The following is a 16441-nucleotide window of genomic DNA, read 5'->3' on the forward strand; positions in this document are numbered from 1 at the left end:
CTAAAACTTGCTGACACTAAAAACGCGCCCAAAAATCACTTTATAGATGGAGGAACTGCGTCACTATATGTACCTACAAAAATATTAAAATCAACTTCGAATTTTATGGTACAAAAATCATTGAACTTAAGAAAACTAGTTCGCAAAATAAAGCGAACGCAAGTAGAATCATTCGAAAATTATACAACGACACTTCTCACATTTTCCCGCTCCTCAACACACTAACCGCGAAGGGGACAGGAATAATATTAATTAAGACCACTTAAATATATCCTGAAATTAATCGGCTAATTTGATATTACAAAAATTATTGAACACAAGAAAACTAGATTAAAACAAACTCAAATCGAAAATTATACAATGATGGATGCTTCTCACATTTTCTCGGTCATCAACACATTAGCCGCGAGGAGGACATCTTAATTAGGAACAAAGCGAAAAGGTTAGTAACACTCAGCAGTGGAAACGACCCAACCGCTATTATAATGCATCCAACTTATTAGTGGCAATGAATTCTTTTGAGCATGTTCGTTTTCAGTTCGTCTTGTGAAAGGCTATGGACTCTTAACAAGGAAACGATACTTTTTTATTTAATTCCTTCCGTCAGCCAAGGTCGGACGGACATGCTGAAAGAAAGAAAAAAATTCTTTCCCGTTTGCAAACAATACAGAATACGACACAATAAAGGATCAACCGGAGAGGACAAAAATGCCGTGAATAACTTAGCGATTAGCACATATAGATCGAGGTATTTCTGAACTGCCTTGTGGAATGAGTCAACGATAGTCGATAAAGTTACGATATCATCTTTAATTGTATCGTAACATAATTTATATTTTAATTTAACGAAATTAATTTATAATTCTAACTGATTATTTAATTACCGTTTTAGGACTTGAATCAAACAATGCAGAATACGTCACAATAAAGAATCAACCAGAGAGGACACAAATGCCGTGAATAACTTAACGATTAGCACATATAGATCGAGGTATTTCTGAACTGCCTCGTGGAATACAGAATATGATCACAATAAAGGATCAATACAGAATACGACACAATAAAGGATCAACCAGTGAGGACAAAAATGCCGTGAATAACTTAGCGATTAGCACATATAGATCGAGGTATTTCTGAACTGCCTCGTGGAATGAGTCAACGATAGTCGATAATGTTACGATATCTTCTTTAATTGTATCGTAACTTAATTTATATTCTAATATAACGAAATCAATTTAATAATTATTTTTATTTTAACTGATTATTTAATTATCATTTTGGGACTTGCATCTTGAACGTAATCTTTAATTTTAACCACTTATGTATAAGATCGGCTGGCTACGTAACAATAAAAATGGCCCTTGAAATGTGTAATAGTAAGAAATGAAGTAAAAAACAATCTCGAATGAAGTAAAAACCAAAATTATGAGCTACTTAAAGAACAATTTTAGTAAAAATAAAAGGAGCATATTTATCTTACTACATGATTTATGCCTATGTTAAACTAAGAAATATTTTCTTCTTTTTCATGATCCTATAGAAATACAATCAAGAAATTTAAAAACAAATCTTGTTGAAAAGGAAGTAAATGAAATATATTTTTTCAGAATATTAAATTTAACTTTTAATATTTTTTTTAATATAGAAATAGCTTAGGCATGTTATATATAGATTTTTAAAATGCAATTAAAAACGGAACAAAATGATACAACATTTAGTTCTCTAGGTCAAATAGTACTTAAGTATAGCCGTTAAAAATTTTAAAACTGTAACAAATTAATAAATCTTCAGAAATACATAACTGATAACTAAAAAGAAAAGGGTTTTTTTAACAAAAAAAAAAAANAAAAAAAAAAAAAAAAAAAAACACTCAGAAACTCGGTTTTTCCCCTTTATTCTTTTAGCTTTAACTTCACCTACAGGATCTTACTAGTAACTAACTGGAATCGAGCAAATGTTTTCAACTATGTGTCTCCACTCTCTTAATCAACCAGACACCACTGGGATTCGAACCCGGTTCACCTCATTGGAAAGCGAAAATTAATCGCGATATTGGATTTTGAAAATACGAAAATACAAATTACGATATTGATTTTTTAAACCGCATAAATAATAGCTACTTTTAAATAGGTGAATACGAAAATCTATTTAGGATATTAGAATAGCGATATTAGTATAATCCAGCGCAGTTCCAAATATTGAAAACAGTGAAAATCCGCCAAACCAAAAGAATCAAATTGGCGGAAGAATCATCAATCATCTTGTATGTAAACGTCTCGTTAACGGGATTTAGCAAAAGTTTCAATTTCGTAGAGTTTAAATTTTTGATTCGCTGAAGTCTGCGAACTATTAGTCGTGAGATAAGCGGAATACGGCGATATTCGCTACGAAATCACATGCCCCGCTTTTACTTCTACACCCGTCCTGGGTTCAAAGAAAATCAGTACATATAAAGTATAGTGAAAAAGCCTTGAATACCCGAAAAATCAGAACATTTTCGGGACCAGGTTAAAAGATCTGAACAAATACGATTTAATCGGATCAATCTATGTAATAATAAAATTTATAAGGCAACCAGTTATTTCCAACAACTGAAATCAGCAATTGATTAGATTATTTATCCAAAATGGTAAAAGAAACTATAACAGTCATAATAATCCTGATAGTAAAAAAAAAAAAAAATTGCCGGAAAACTTTTTTAAATAAATATCTTATTTCCAAACTATAAAATAAACATACCCCCTACTTTTTAAACATTTTTTAAAAAAATATATAAATACATAATTTTTTGTTTTATTTTCAATAGTGAGTTTTTTTCTCCCCTGGTTCAAAGTTTTTTCCTTTCCAAAATAAAATACAATTAATAAAATACAATTAAAACTTGTCACAAAATCAAATCTGTCTTGATTAGGGATCTATTGGGAATATGTTGGAGTATACTCGTCACAGATCAGATTTTGAACAAAGATATTTTCTAATTTATTCAGAAGTTTGAATTTCTTCAATACATTTTTTGAAGATTCGTAGATGGGACAAATGCTTCGGCGAGCTTATCCCCTATGAAGAAATGCAAAACGTTCCAGTACTTTACTAAATTAGAATTTTGTACAGAACAAAAAGAAATGAATCACCCTGAATAACTTTTGATCTAATGATCGGATCTTTACGTACTAGAAGTCAATGTTAATGATTCAAGGGGTTGACCTCATATATGTAAATTAACCCTGTGAGTGTTAGTCCCAGCAAGCTTTCTACATCAAAAAAATTGGTTTCCCCCATGATATTCAATGGGAGAATAGTGAAGAGTAGGCAAATTTTCATACAATTTTACCCAGTGACTCAAAGCTTGGAAGGTTAATTAGTGCAAACAATATATCAAGTAAGAATGAAATCAGTCGAATAGTTCCTGAGAAATCGAATTTTAAACATACACCTTCTATAAAATTCTGGAACAATTTGATCGATTCGGTTCAAATTTTCATTAGTATAAATTAGATCAGAAGTTATTCAGATTGATTTTTTTTAATTCATTTTTTTCTTTCTTTAGTGTATGGAGATATATTTACATTAGACGTGAATGTTATTGTGCATAATTTAATTCGCCTTTGGAGCTATGGCAATTCAAATTAGAGACTATGAAACTGTCAGCTTTTTGTTTTGCAGCTTACATGTGACTAAAAAATTACTGTTTTCATACTTTTTGACCACAATGAAATAAGACCTTTAAGGAAAAAAATCTTGCTGCTCTTGAGTACCAGATATTATTTTTATTTACGCTCGGCAATAAGGGTGTTGTGCTTGTGTCCATTGATGGAGCTATGTGAGACTTGCACCAATCAGATTAGAAAAATTGTGTTTCAACCCTGTTTCCTTTTTAAACTAATATGAAAAGTATCTGTCAGGAATCACTACTAGCTACTTTTTTTTTAATTGAACTATTCACTACACTACTTTTATTAGAAAGTAGCGTACTACACTACACACTATGAAAAAAAAGTAGTGACCACAGTAGTTTCGCAACTTATAGCATGCTACATCTGACCACTTAAAAATCCATATGCCCTCCGGCTAAAAAATACAAACCTTAAACAAGATTAATAACCACAAAAATTGAAAATACTTTGCAATACTTTTCCGATTTTATTTTAATCCTTTCGGTCATATTAGTGAGTGCTGAATAATAGGATGAAAGCAGACTCAGAAAAAATTAAAAACTTTCTCTGAACAAAAAATTTAAATTAAAAAACTTTCTGCAAAGCAATTTATTTACTCTGGTAAATAATTTCATATTACTCACTGCCAACTAATTTTGATGGCATTTGTTCGAAAATAACTGGGTTTTTTTTTTCAAAGTGCTTGAATTTACATAAAACTCTAAATTGATTATTATAGTATACTAGCATACTTTTTTTTTAATTCAGAAGTTTTTTGAAGATATAAAACAAGTTATTGATGTACCAAATTTTCTATAGTAGTATCCTAATTACCTAAAATTGATGTCAAGGTAAAACAGGGGAATTCTTGACCAGTCTTTTATTTTAGTTATTTATTTGCATTTTAATAATGAGTAACATTAGGCAACACATTTTCCACAAATGGCATTTGTACTAATTATGCATAGCTGGATATAAGCATTGAAGTTTTTGAACTAAAGTGGCTCAATAGTTTTCAAGGGTCTGTCCAGGCCGAATTTACTAGCGTTTAGCGGTACCTTCACAAATTCAATTTTAGATGAAACGGTAGTTTCACAAATTCAACTTTAGGAAAAAATTTTATTTTTGTATCCCTTAAGAAACGATAAATCTATATTTTTACCATGTTTTTGTATTGATTTTGTAATATAATTTTTAATTTTTCACAAATTATGTCTAAATTTTCACAAAATAGGTACCTTTCAGAAAAACCTAGACAGACCCCTGGTTTTGGTTTTAAACTTCATTCTACAGCGATTCATTACGAGGACATTTTAATACACCAGAGTTAAAAATTCAGAACTTTTTTTTACTTATATTTGAAGATAACATATATTAATAAAAAGACTAAGATTAAATATTAATAAAAAGATAAATATATGACAAAATATAAGGATGACTCAAATATTAAGTCAAAATAATAAAAAATTATAATTTATCAATCATTTTTTATAAAAGTTCATTTCTTCCTGTCCTTTAAAGCAGCATGGCACAATTAAAATTATTATTTTATTCGATAAACTTAAAAGTTCAGTATTATTTAGTTATCTGTACTTAGTTTTAAGACTCACGGTTGTGAACCTCACAATTCTTGTTAAAAAAAAAAAATTTCTCTCAATTGGTTTTCAAGTTTGAAAATAAAATTTATAATTACAAATTTGCATACATTTTTTAGTATCAATTTGCCTCAACTGTATAAAGAAACATAGATAAAAAAGGTTATTTAAAATTTCTATTACATTTTTAATTTTTTTTTGGTAAGTTATTTCAAAGTTTAAAAAAAAATTAATCAGACTGGTTGATCTTTTAACAAGACAAATAATGAATAATCTAATTTGAAGAAACTTCTTGATAACTTCACTTTCAATAACTTATCAAGTTTCTGAAATATTTCATACAAAATCTTCCCGACTATGTAATGTAATGTTGATCAAAAAAAGAAAAGAAAAAACAAACAAACAATAAGAGTATAATCTATATGAGAATGTTTGCACTCAACAGTTAAAATGGAAAAGAAAGTTAAGTTTTGTAAGCCTTTTAATGTTAATCAAATATTAAGCGAAATAGTTTTTAGCAAAATATCAATTTAGTAACCTAAAATTTTGTGAAACATAATACGTATTATCTATATATTAACATGAAATAGTATTCCACTAATAAATTTTGACGCTAATAATAATCACAATTAGTTTACTTCAGTATTTATTCATTTCCTGTTAGCACAATATTTTAAAGGAAAATACTTTCTTTTTATACATTTAATTGATTTTGTCATTGATGGAATTTAACTATATGCTTTGTCACCTTAATTAGTATATTAACAATAAAGTTATCTTAAAAATAGAATAATTATTTCTCATGAAACATAAATGATGAACCAAAAAGATTATTTTGTTGTTTTTCTTAGCTAAATTAAATAATTAGAAATTTAAAATCATGATATATTTTATGCATAATAGATGTGGGTCAAGTAAATACCTAGTGAGCAGGTGATTTATAAATGGATATTTACCTTTACCCTGGATAAATACCCTAAATCAGGATAATTATAGTTTCTAATAATTTTTAAATCATATAACTGTGATTTGTTTTACTACTAGTTCAGAGATTATTATAAATACCTGTAAGTTAAACAAATAAACTTGCTACAACTTAAAATACTACATTACATTATAAAAAAAACACAAAGGTTTAACAGTTTCATAAATATATTGTATTTCATATTTAGATATATAATTTCATATTTATATATTATGTAGTCATTAAATTGTAGTAATTTGAACTCAGATTTTGGTTTTTTAATGCAAAAGCCTATTTTTTTTCTTCCTCCAGACAATGTGAAAAACTGGGTGAAATCAAAGAAAACCAAAAATGGCTACAGAGAATTAATTTAAATTTTAACAATACAAAATATAAATATGTTAATTCATACTAACTGTATGAATTAAATTTAAGTATTAAAATATAGTTTTTAATTTTAAACAACAATTTTAATCTTAAAAACAATTTCTTTAAAAACAATTTTTATCCAATTTTAAAAAAAATTACTATAGGTACACATAACTATTTGTATTCAAAATTAATTTATTTATGTGTTGTTGTTTTTTTTAAAAAAAAACATTAGTTTAAAATTTTTATTTACAGCAGGTGATTTTTTGTTTACCTAGTCTTCTCTGCATTTATCCTATTTTCTTAAAAATAAATGCATTTTTAAAATCTAGCAATATTTTTAAGAAATTTTTATTTCAATCAATTATTTAATAACTATGAGTAAAAGATATTAAAAGCTTCAAAATAAAAGTTTAAAATTTTAACTTCTTAAAATGCCATGAATAATGAGGAATTGTTTAAAATTATTATCTATACTTATAACTGAATTAAGTTTATTAATGCTCTGTTTTCTATTTTAAATAAAATATTGATTATTCTAATCCATTTATAACACTTATTATTCCAAATTTTCAATTAAATTTACAGCACAAAACTTCTCATTAAATAGATATTTAAGTTAAATTACCTGGGGATTTATGATTGATTAATATAAAAACATCTCNAAAAAAAAAAAAAAAAAAAAAAAAAAAAAAAAAAAAAAAAAAAAAAAAAAACATTAGTTTAAAATTTTTATTTACATCAGGTGATTTTTGTTTACCTAGTCTTCTCTGCATTTATCCTATTTTCTTAAAAAGAAATGCATTTTTAAAATCTAGCAATATTTGTACAAAATTTTTATTTCGATGAATTATTTTATAACTATGAGTAAAAGACATTAAAAGCTTCAAAATAAAAGTTTAAAATTTTAACTTCTTAAAATGCCATGAATAATGAGGAATTGTTTAAAATTATTATCTATACTTATAACTGAATTAAGTTTATTAATGCTCTGTTTTCTATTTTAAATAAAATATTGATTATTCTAATCCATTTATAACACTTATTATTCCAAATTTTCAATTAAATTTACAGCACAAAACTTCTCATTAAATAGATATTTAAGTTAAATTACCTGGGGATTTATGATTGATTAATATAAAAACATCTCATAAAGAACAATTATAAAAAAAATTCAAGGATTTACAGAGTTAAGTTGTCAATAGAATGTTTAAATTGAATATAATTCTTAACCTAGTGGTTAGTTTTAAAATCACATAAGGTGATTGGCAATTAATAAAATACTTATTTATGGTGGTTAAGGTCATACTCACACAAGAAAGAAAGAAAAGAAAAAACAAATTCAATAATAATTTACATGCTTAATTAAGTTTCTTTTCTAAATAATTTCAATAAAACAAGTTCAATAATCATTTACATGCTTAATAAAGTTTTTTTTTTTCTACATAATTTACAAATTAACTATTGACAATATTAGAAAATTCTTAGTCATGCCTTTATTTCTATTATTCTCAAAAGAAAAACATAACCATGGAAATTTTATTTAATTCATAAATAACACCAGATATTTCTGAATTTTGGGAATTTACCTCAAGATATAAAAAAGAAGATATTTTAATTCTTTATTTACATTATGTATTGTATGGATATGGAAAAACAATGTGAATAGAACAAAAATAAAGGTACAGAAAAAGACATAATAGCGTTCATTTTTGTACCTTTATTCTCCTTGTTTTACTTCATGTAGAAATTTGTTTTGAATTCATCTAATTCAGAACTTAAAACATAACTTCCATTTAAATTATCAAAAATGTATTTTTCTTCGCCTGCAGTTAATGATAATAATAAAGACTCAAAAACTATCATTGTTTTGATATTTAAGCAAGATGAATAATGTACATTTTCATCTTTTTGCATTGTAACTAAAGAGATCTGGTAAAAGCATATTTCTGTAACGCAACAATCACCACATATGGTACCCCATTACCATTATAACACTTGTAATCATTTTGGATAAAAATTAGGACTTACATTTCAATTTTACATAAACAATGCATGCTATTTACATAGATAGGAATAGAAATTATGACCCAATGAAACTGGTAAACTGAAATACAATTGCAAATAATATTCATTGCTCTTAGCACAACTAAAATCTTCATACTTTATGTACTGAAAATTAAAAAGGTACAAGTCCTTTTAACTCACAGTTATAACATGTGATAAAACTAAATGTAAAGATAAACTTTAGGAGTACTTACAGCTCATCCCTTTGCCGTTGAGATAAAACCATTTTCATAGTTTATCACAATCCAGATTAGGGATTCCAAGAGATCAAATGTAATCCAATGAGTATTTAGGAATCCCTCACCACTGGCACAATTAACACAAGGACTAGGCAATATAATTTATGTCTTCATAATGGTAACACTGCAAAAAGAAATCAAATCATTCAAGTCTAATTACCAACTAAATATAACGCATACATGACTGTCAAATAGACATTGAAAAATTAATTGTTCAATAGGAATGTGTTACATAACCATAAAAAGATCATTACATAACTATAACTGAAATTTTTATTGTTCGTGTTTATTAAAATACTTTGACAGATGTGGCGAATGTAACTGCAGCACCGTATTTCTGCCCAATATTTTAAAAAACGAATACAAGAAAGCACATTATAAATGAATATAAATGATAATGAAGAAATGGGGAGCTTTATTCACTCGTTAATTTCTAATTAAATCAATTTATAATCAAAAATGTTTGAAATGTTGACCTTTGTGAAGTGGAGCATTCCACCCCACTTTAGTAGAAATCAGAGTAGCTCATGAAATACTATAACTAAATATGAAATCGGAAGAATGCAAATTAACTATCTATCACAAATTTATATTACTATAATAAAATTTAAGTAGATAAGAAAAGTAAGTGACGCCATTAGCACAGAGTTGGCATAGTCGAGAAAGTCGATCGATACGTCTATATACTTCATAAGACGTTAAAAAATTCAGGAATTCAAGACTTACCTTTTAAATTATCCATAAAACCAGACGTAGGAATCAAAATATTTTAAATAAAATAATATTTCTTGTTAGTTAACTGATTTGTGAAAAAAATAAAACACATAAACATCAATTTTTAATAATATTTATTTTATCTTTCATTTTTTAACTTAACTACTCTCGTCAATATCTTGAAAATTGACAAAATTTACCAGTAGATGTCGCTGCGAGCGGTATTTGCAGTATGATTTCCAGATTCAAATCTTCGAAATTTCGAAAAAAACTATTTAGTTGTGTTTAATAAAATAGATGCTTTACGGAATGACGTCATACTAAAAATGGTCTGGTGTTTTTCTATGACTTTCAAAAAAAGTTTATTATTTCCTTACGTTTTTGTAAAAGAGCAAAAGTTAGTCAAATATTTAAAGCTGTCGTTAGAGATTTAAAAAAATTTTCATAATCATTATTCAACTGTGATAGTGCACCGATTTCGTGATAATAATTTGCGGACTTGTAAACTCACCACGGGCAGAGGTCGGAAGTAGCGCACCACGCACTACAAGTAGTGAAACTGTACTGTAGTCGCTACTTTTTTTGTAGTTTGTAGTGCAGTGTACTACTTTTTTAAAAATTGTAACGTAGTGAATAGTGCAATGCAAAGATAAAAAAAACAGTAGTTTATAGTGATTTCTAGCAATTACTTTTAGTGTTAGTTTAGAAAAGAAACGCGGTTCTAACGCAGCTAATTTTTAGAATTTGATTCCGTCAATAGATGCCACGAAAATGACCTTGTGACTTTGAGCGTTAACAGAAATTACGTATTTAAAATGCATGGTTGACCGTGTAAAGTTGAGCACATAAGGCACTAGGGGTTAAAATTCGTTGTCCTTCCGATTAATCTTTACGCCTAAACTTGCAAAAGCAAGCTATCTAATATTATTAAACTTGTAGTGTTTACAATGTAACGAGTTCTTCGTTCTTCCAATTTAAATCACAATAAGCAAACAATAAATTAATTCGGAAGGATTCGCAAACATGCTATGTTGCAACCCAAAAAATTACAAACGTTAATATTTTACACAACTACAGCCAAATAAGGGATAACACTCAAAACATGGCAAACCTTACACTTCATTTATGTTTTGATATCAATTTTATTAAATTTGTTTTAGTCTCACAACCAGTTAAAATTTATAAATTACAGGGAACTCTTAAGAATGGTAAAATTACGCATAAATTAAAACACATCACTTCGTAAGCATACCATAAACGGGGAGATTCACCAGTTTTCTAAATTTATTCATTTTTGGAAATTTGTTATTGTTTACTTTCAGTTAACCATCCATAACTAATATTTAAACAAGCCATTACGAAAAATAGATAATTAATTACTTTGGTCACACTTTCACATGCGAATGCACACTCGTGAAACGATGTTATTTTAATGGAAGGGAATGTAATTTGGATGCACTGAATTTTTTTAGAGGAAATAAAAACGCATTAAACATTTAAAGAATTGCAAGTATTTGATAATTTCACATTTCTGAAATTAAATGTTCGCTGACGAGAAAGGCATAAAAAGTTCAAGATTAAATGAACAAACTCGAAAAAAAATGTTTTGGAATAACTATCTCGTGTAAACATGAATAAATAACTATTCACTTATATTTAATGTCAGTTAATTTCTGATTCAAAACCATTTTGNATACTTTTAAAGTTTCATTGACGGAATTCATTCAATAACTTGCTCACAGTATCTATATTCCTCCGCTTTCAAAATATTGATAGGAACGGCCACGGTATAGATCGATGTTTCTGTGCTACTTGGGTACTACAACTCAAGAGTAATTTGTAGTCACCATATTTAAAAAAATGTAGTTTTAATTAGCTACATTTATGACAAAGTAGTAGCAGTAAACTACGAAAATATTGTAGTTTTTCCGACCACTGCCCACGGGATTTTTTAAAATTTTATTATTTTTTTTTATATCCGTCATTAAAAAGTCGATCCAATTTTGGGTTACGACTACTATATATATGTCACGACTACTATGATATATGTTACGACTACTATGCTAATGTTCAACTCCGTAGCCTTGTAATTTTGAACCAATCCAGAAGACAAGGAAATTCCTGGATCAGTACCCCCAGAGGTATTGATTTGCTATGGGAACATGGAGGACCTTGCGACTTGAGAGATTCAACGAGCAGAAGTCACCATTTACTACACGGGGAGACTTCGGCCTGCTGAGATCGAACCCACGAACTCTTGGACATGGGCAAAGCGCCCTACCAGCCAGGCTACGAAGAAAACATTATAAATCCATGGTTGACGTGATAGGCAAGTTGCTATGGTTTTATTTTGAAGGAGATTAAAAACAATCTGCCTGCATATATAAAGTGATTATCTTTAAGATAATTAGGTCCCGCAGTGGACTGATCGTTAAGATTCCCAGCAGATCACCGAAGTCAAGCATCACTGACTGCTGTCGGTGTGCGGCCACTTGGATCAGTCTGCGTAGGGACCGAGGGTGTGCGGTATTGGTCCTCGTTAGACTGCTCTACCGTAAAGTGCTCGACTTCGCGTGCAGGTCGTCGGGCTACCCCGAAGCGGGGGTGCCATCCCCTCTGCAGAGGATCAAAGTTGTGATGGCATGTCTTCGGATCATCCTCAGGGATGTTTCCCAGACCGTCGCCAATATATTGGCGACGTCAGTGCGACGTAAATGAACTACTACTACTACTTAAAATAATTAGATACTTATTATGCATATATATATGCATAATAAAATTACCCAGATTCTTTAAGTTATAACTTAAAGAATCTGGGTAATTTTGATTTCATCCGAAAAACATTAATTTTTTTTACTTTCGATAATTTATTTAGTCCAGCAATGGACTGATCATGTGGCGAACGAAATTATTACATTAAAAAATTATGTAACTCTATAACAGAGCAACCAGAACGTCTTTTCTGGAGTGGTGATGTATGCGCAAATGAAAACAATAAAGGTTTGCTTACTTGGAAAATGTGTAGTTTATCAAAGAGTAAAATTCTCAGCACTTATTTTTGTAAATGATTTAATTTTCCACTATTGAATCTTTTCCATTCAATTAAATCTTTGAAAAACAATCTAATATGGTTAATGATCCATAATCGTAAGACACTGTTTCCAGTAGATCACCGAATTTAAGCAGCACTGCCTGCGGTCATTGAGCATGTAAACGACTACTTTGATCAGCCAGCGAAGGAATCGAGGGTATTAGTATCCATTAAACTGCTCCACCGGAAAGTGATCGACTTCGCACATAGGGCATTAGGCTACCAAAACAAAGAAACTTTCTTTGCAGAGGATCAAAGTTGTGAAGGCATATCTTCGAATGATCCTCCTGATTGTTTTCCAGACCTTCGCCAATAGCCCATTGTGCAGCTCTAGTGTGACGTACATAAAGTACTAATGTTTCAACTCTATCATATTTAAAATTTAATGCACCATAAGTGGTCATCTTACACAAGTTTTATTGTATAAATAAATATTTTTCATAAATATATAGATGTCCTCTAATCATAAAATTTTTTGAGGATGCTTCCTTGATTTGTCGTCAAGTCAAGGTTGAGAAATTTGGTCATCTTGTGCTATACTCAAACCCAGTAATAAGTTTTAATTTACTAAGTTTGTTTATTTTAGCAGCGTCGAGAAGTGTAAAAGAATGAGAAAAAAAAGGGTATGTTTACTAAGGAATTTTAGGTTGTGGAACCCATCTTTAGACAAAGGTTCATCTTCTAAAATGAATCTAACTAAAGTAACCATTTAAATTTTGCTATTCAATACTCTTATTTGACTTCAGCAGGTATCCGAGTCCAAAACTCAACCCTGCAATATTTATTACTTCATTTGCCGAAAATAATATTTTAACCATAAAATTAATCATCATGAATTTATTTTGAAATTTGATTTAAAAATTTCACTTTTGACGATGTAAAATTGTGAATCGATATTTTTTTTTCTTCGTAAGATGATTGCATTTCCAAAAACTTTGCAACAATGAATCAATAGGTAAGATCTTAGAAATGACAAAACAGTTATAATAAATATTTCTATTACCTAGTGCAAAAACACCCCGCAACTCAGCATATCAAATTTTAACATAATTACGTTAATTAAAAATTATTCATTAAGAATTATGCATATTTACATTAAGATTTATGATGGAAATTAGACAGAAAAAAGCAGAATTCCACAGAAACATCTGAGTAAAACTTGTTCTGTTTACTTGTTGTTGAACATTCAACATTATTCAGACATTTTTTATTCTTTGAACTGTTATTATTGTCAGTCAAGTGTTTATCTTCTATTATAACTGCAAAAGGACTATTATTTTTTTAAAGGGAAAAAAAAAAGTGTGCTGGCAAGAATATTTCAAAAAGCTTGAAATGGAATTTCCTTTTAAGCCTAAATTACCAGTCATTTTTGTAAACAGTAATTTTTTTATATTTATTAGTAAGTAAAATACTAAATGGTATAAAATCAACCACATAAATTCAAACTTATCTAAAATACCACATTCTTTAAAATTATTGCATAATTTTATTTAAAAAAAGAATCTAAAATATAAGTTAAAGATACATTAAAATAATATAATTAAGTTAAGCATAAAATAAATTGGGAAGTTTATATAATGGATAGTAAATTGAAGTTGACCTATTTATTTTGCAAATGTTTAATGTACCTATGTTATTTTGTTTGCTACTATAAAAGGACCAAAATACTAAATATTTACAAATTAATGAAACAATTTTGTCTAAATCTATAATTCATGCTGATTTTAACTTATTAGTGCATTGTTCACTTTGAAAAATTCAAAATATATTAAAAAGTATTAAATAAAAGCTAAAAAAAAAAGAAAAAAAAAAGAGAAAAGAAATTAAACAGAAATTAACTTAGCAGAATTAAATAAAAAAACAAATGGAATTGGGAAAACTAAATCAAAATCTTGATCAGTTTTAAAAAAGGTTTGTTCTTGAAAGCTTTTTTTTACACTGTTTATTAAAACGTTTGTTTTTGAAAGTTTTTTTTTTAAAAGTTATGGTTCATGCTCTAATTTATGTTCATGTTTTTTTCTAAATTCCTGCCTTTAACAGTAGATTTTGTAACAAGGATTTTAATAAAAAAAAATTAAGGTTAAAAGAACACTTTCAACTCTCAGCAAATAGTTTTTAAGCGGATATCAAATTTATGTAACACAAGATGAAATTTCTCAAAGATTTAAAAACATTTATTAGATTTTTTTTCAAATAAATTCCCTCTCTCTCCAAACATAAATTTTTGTAACTTTTCTCCATATTCAAATGTGCTAGACACTAATCTCGAAAAATATCCAAAATATGAAACTGATGCAAGTTATTCCAGACAAAGTTTGATAGATTTCAAATAGCAATCAATCAGTTTTGTCTAATGGATAATTACTATTGCTAATATAATCGAGTGTGGTATAATAATAGTAGATATTGTAGTTTGTTATTAACAGGAAGGGGTAAAGAATTCGGTTTTTCATGGATGATTTTGAGATGGGATAAAGGAAATGAAATGCAATCCATAATGTTTTTCAAAGAAAAAAAAAATATTTACAAATTTGTCTTTATTTTATGATTTAAATAAAGGTTAAATTCATAAATATTTTTCTGAAAATAATTACTGAAGAAGAAAAATTTGAAGAATTTTCCATTTAATTAACAAATTTTTTCAATAAAGTTACAAAAAAAAACTGATTAATTTATATTCCAAGTTTTCATGGCAAGATTTTAGGCAGCTATAGATAGTACATATTCATATAAAGATGGCTCTTTGTTTATTCAAAGTGTTTTTGTGATAGAATTTGTTTGTACAATTAAAAATATACCAAAATTGTGAGCTGATTAAGCAGTCATTTTAAAATCACAAAAAAGAATGTCTATTTTAAGCATTAAACTAATTATATTATTATTTTTAACTAACTTAGGTACAAAAAATCCTATTAAGTTTAAGTTAGGTATAGTCTAAATATCTTTCTATTCAAAGCTATTCCTATTATTAGAATGCTCTCTGCAACATAGATATAAGCTGCTTACGACTGTCTGTATATGTTCTTACTTTAGGAAATTGATATTTGTAATCAGTCAGATTTTGAAGTACTAATCAGTACAGAAATGTATTCCACCATGCAAAGTACAGTGCACTCCCGATTATCCGGGTTAATCACCGGGACAGGTCGCACGGACAATCGAAAAACACGGATAATCCGAAAACTCCTTTTATTAAAGAAAAATCCGCAGTAATGTCACTGTAATCAAATCCTCCCATATAATCTAATAAAGTTTCCACAGAGCAGCAGAATGGGAAATTGTATTTCATTCATTTACTACATCTTCTGCATCAGTTACTATCATCACTATTTGATTTAACAACATAATGATGTCTTCATCAGTCAAATACTGGAAGCCTGGCTCACATGCATCACTTTGAAACCAATCTTCTAAATTTTCTTCATCAAGAATTTCGAAACCTTCGATTTCTTTTGCTAGTTCGAGAATACTGTTATCATATTTTTCTTAAACATCTGAAGAGGATTGTTCATCAAGCGATATGATCTTTCTCCAAGATCGTGATAACGTAGACGATTTTACCTNGTGTCCGTTAAAGTGTGTAATATGTTATTAATTTGACACTTTAACTAGTTATTCTATGAAATAACTAGGTATTCTATAAATTAACTAATGAGAGACAGTTAAAGTGTAAAATAAACAATTTATCTAAAATAAAATAACAAGGTATTCTATAAATAAACTAATGATAGACAATTAAAATGGAAAAG

General features: G+C 28.2%; 1 protein-coding gene across 2 annotated transcripts in view; it reads right to left on the reverse strand.

The window, feature by feature from the left end:
- LOC107437778 (LisH and WD40 domain-containing Lis-1) overlaps window positions 1-9807 on the reverse strand; it is a 48562-nt gene extending 38755 nt beyond the window's left edge. The window contains exons 1-2 of one of the 2 annotated variants that reach the window (XM_016049877.3): window positions 9614-9807; window positions 8843-9011 (exon numbers count right to left, since the gene is read on the reverse strand). In XM_016049877.3, the coding sequence (XP_015905363.1) occupies window positions 8843-8880 (38 nt within the window). In that variant the 5' untranslated portion in view covers window positions 8881-9011; window positions 9614-9807. Of the gene's footprint in view, window positions 1-8842; window positions 9012-9363; window positions 9588-9613 lie in introns of those variants that run through there. The other variant, XM_016049878.4, reaches the window with a different exon arrangement.
- Between the last annotated feature and the right edge of the window lie 6634 nt (window positions 9808-16441).

This window comes from Parasteatoda tepidariorum, chromosome 3, assembly GCF_043381705.1.
Source record: "Parasteatoda tepidariorum isolate YZ-2023 chromosome 3, CAS_Ptep_4.0, whole genome shotgun sequence".
NCBI lineage: Eukaryota > Metazoa > Arthropoda > Arachnida > Araneae > Theridiidae > Parasteatoda > Parasteatoda tepidariorum.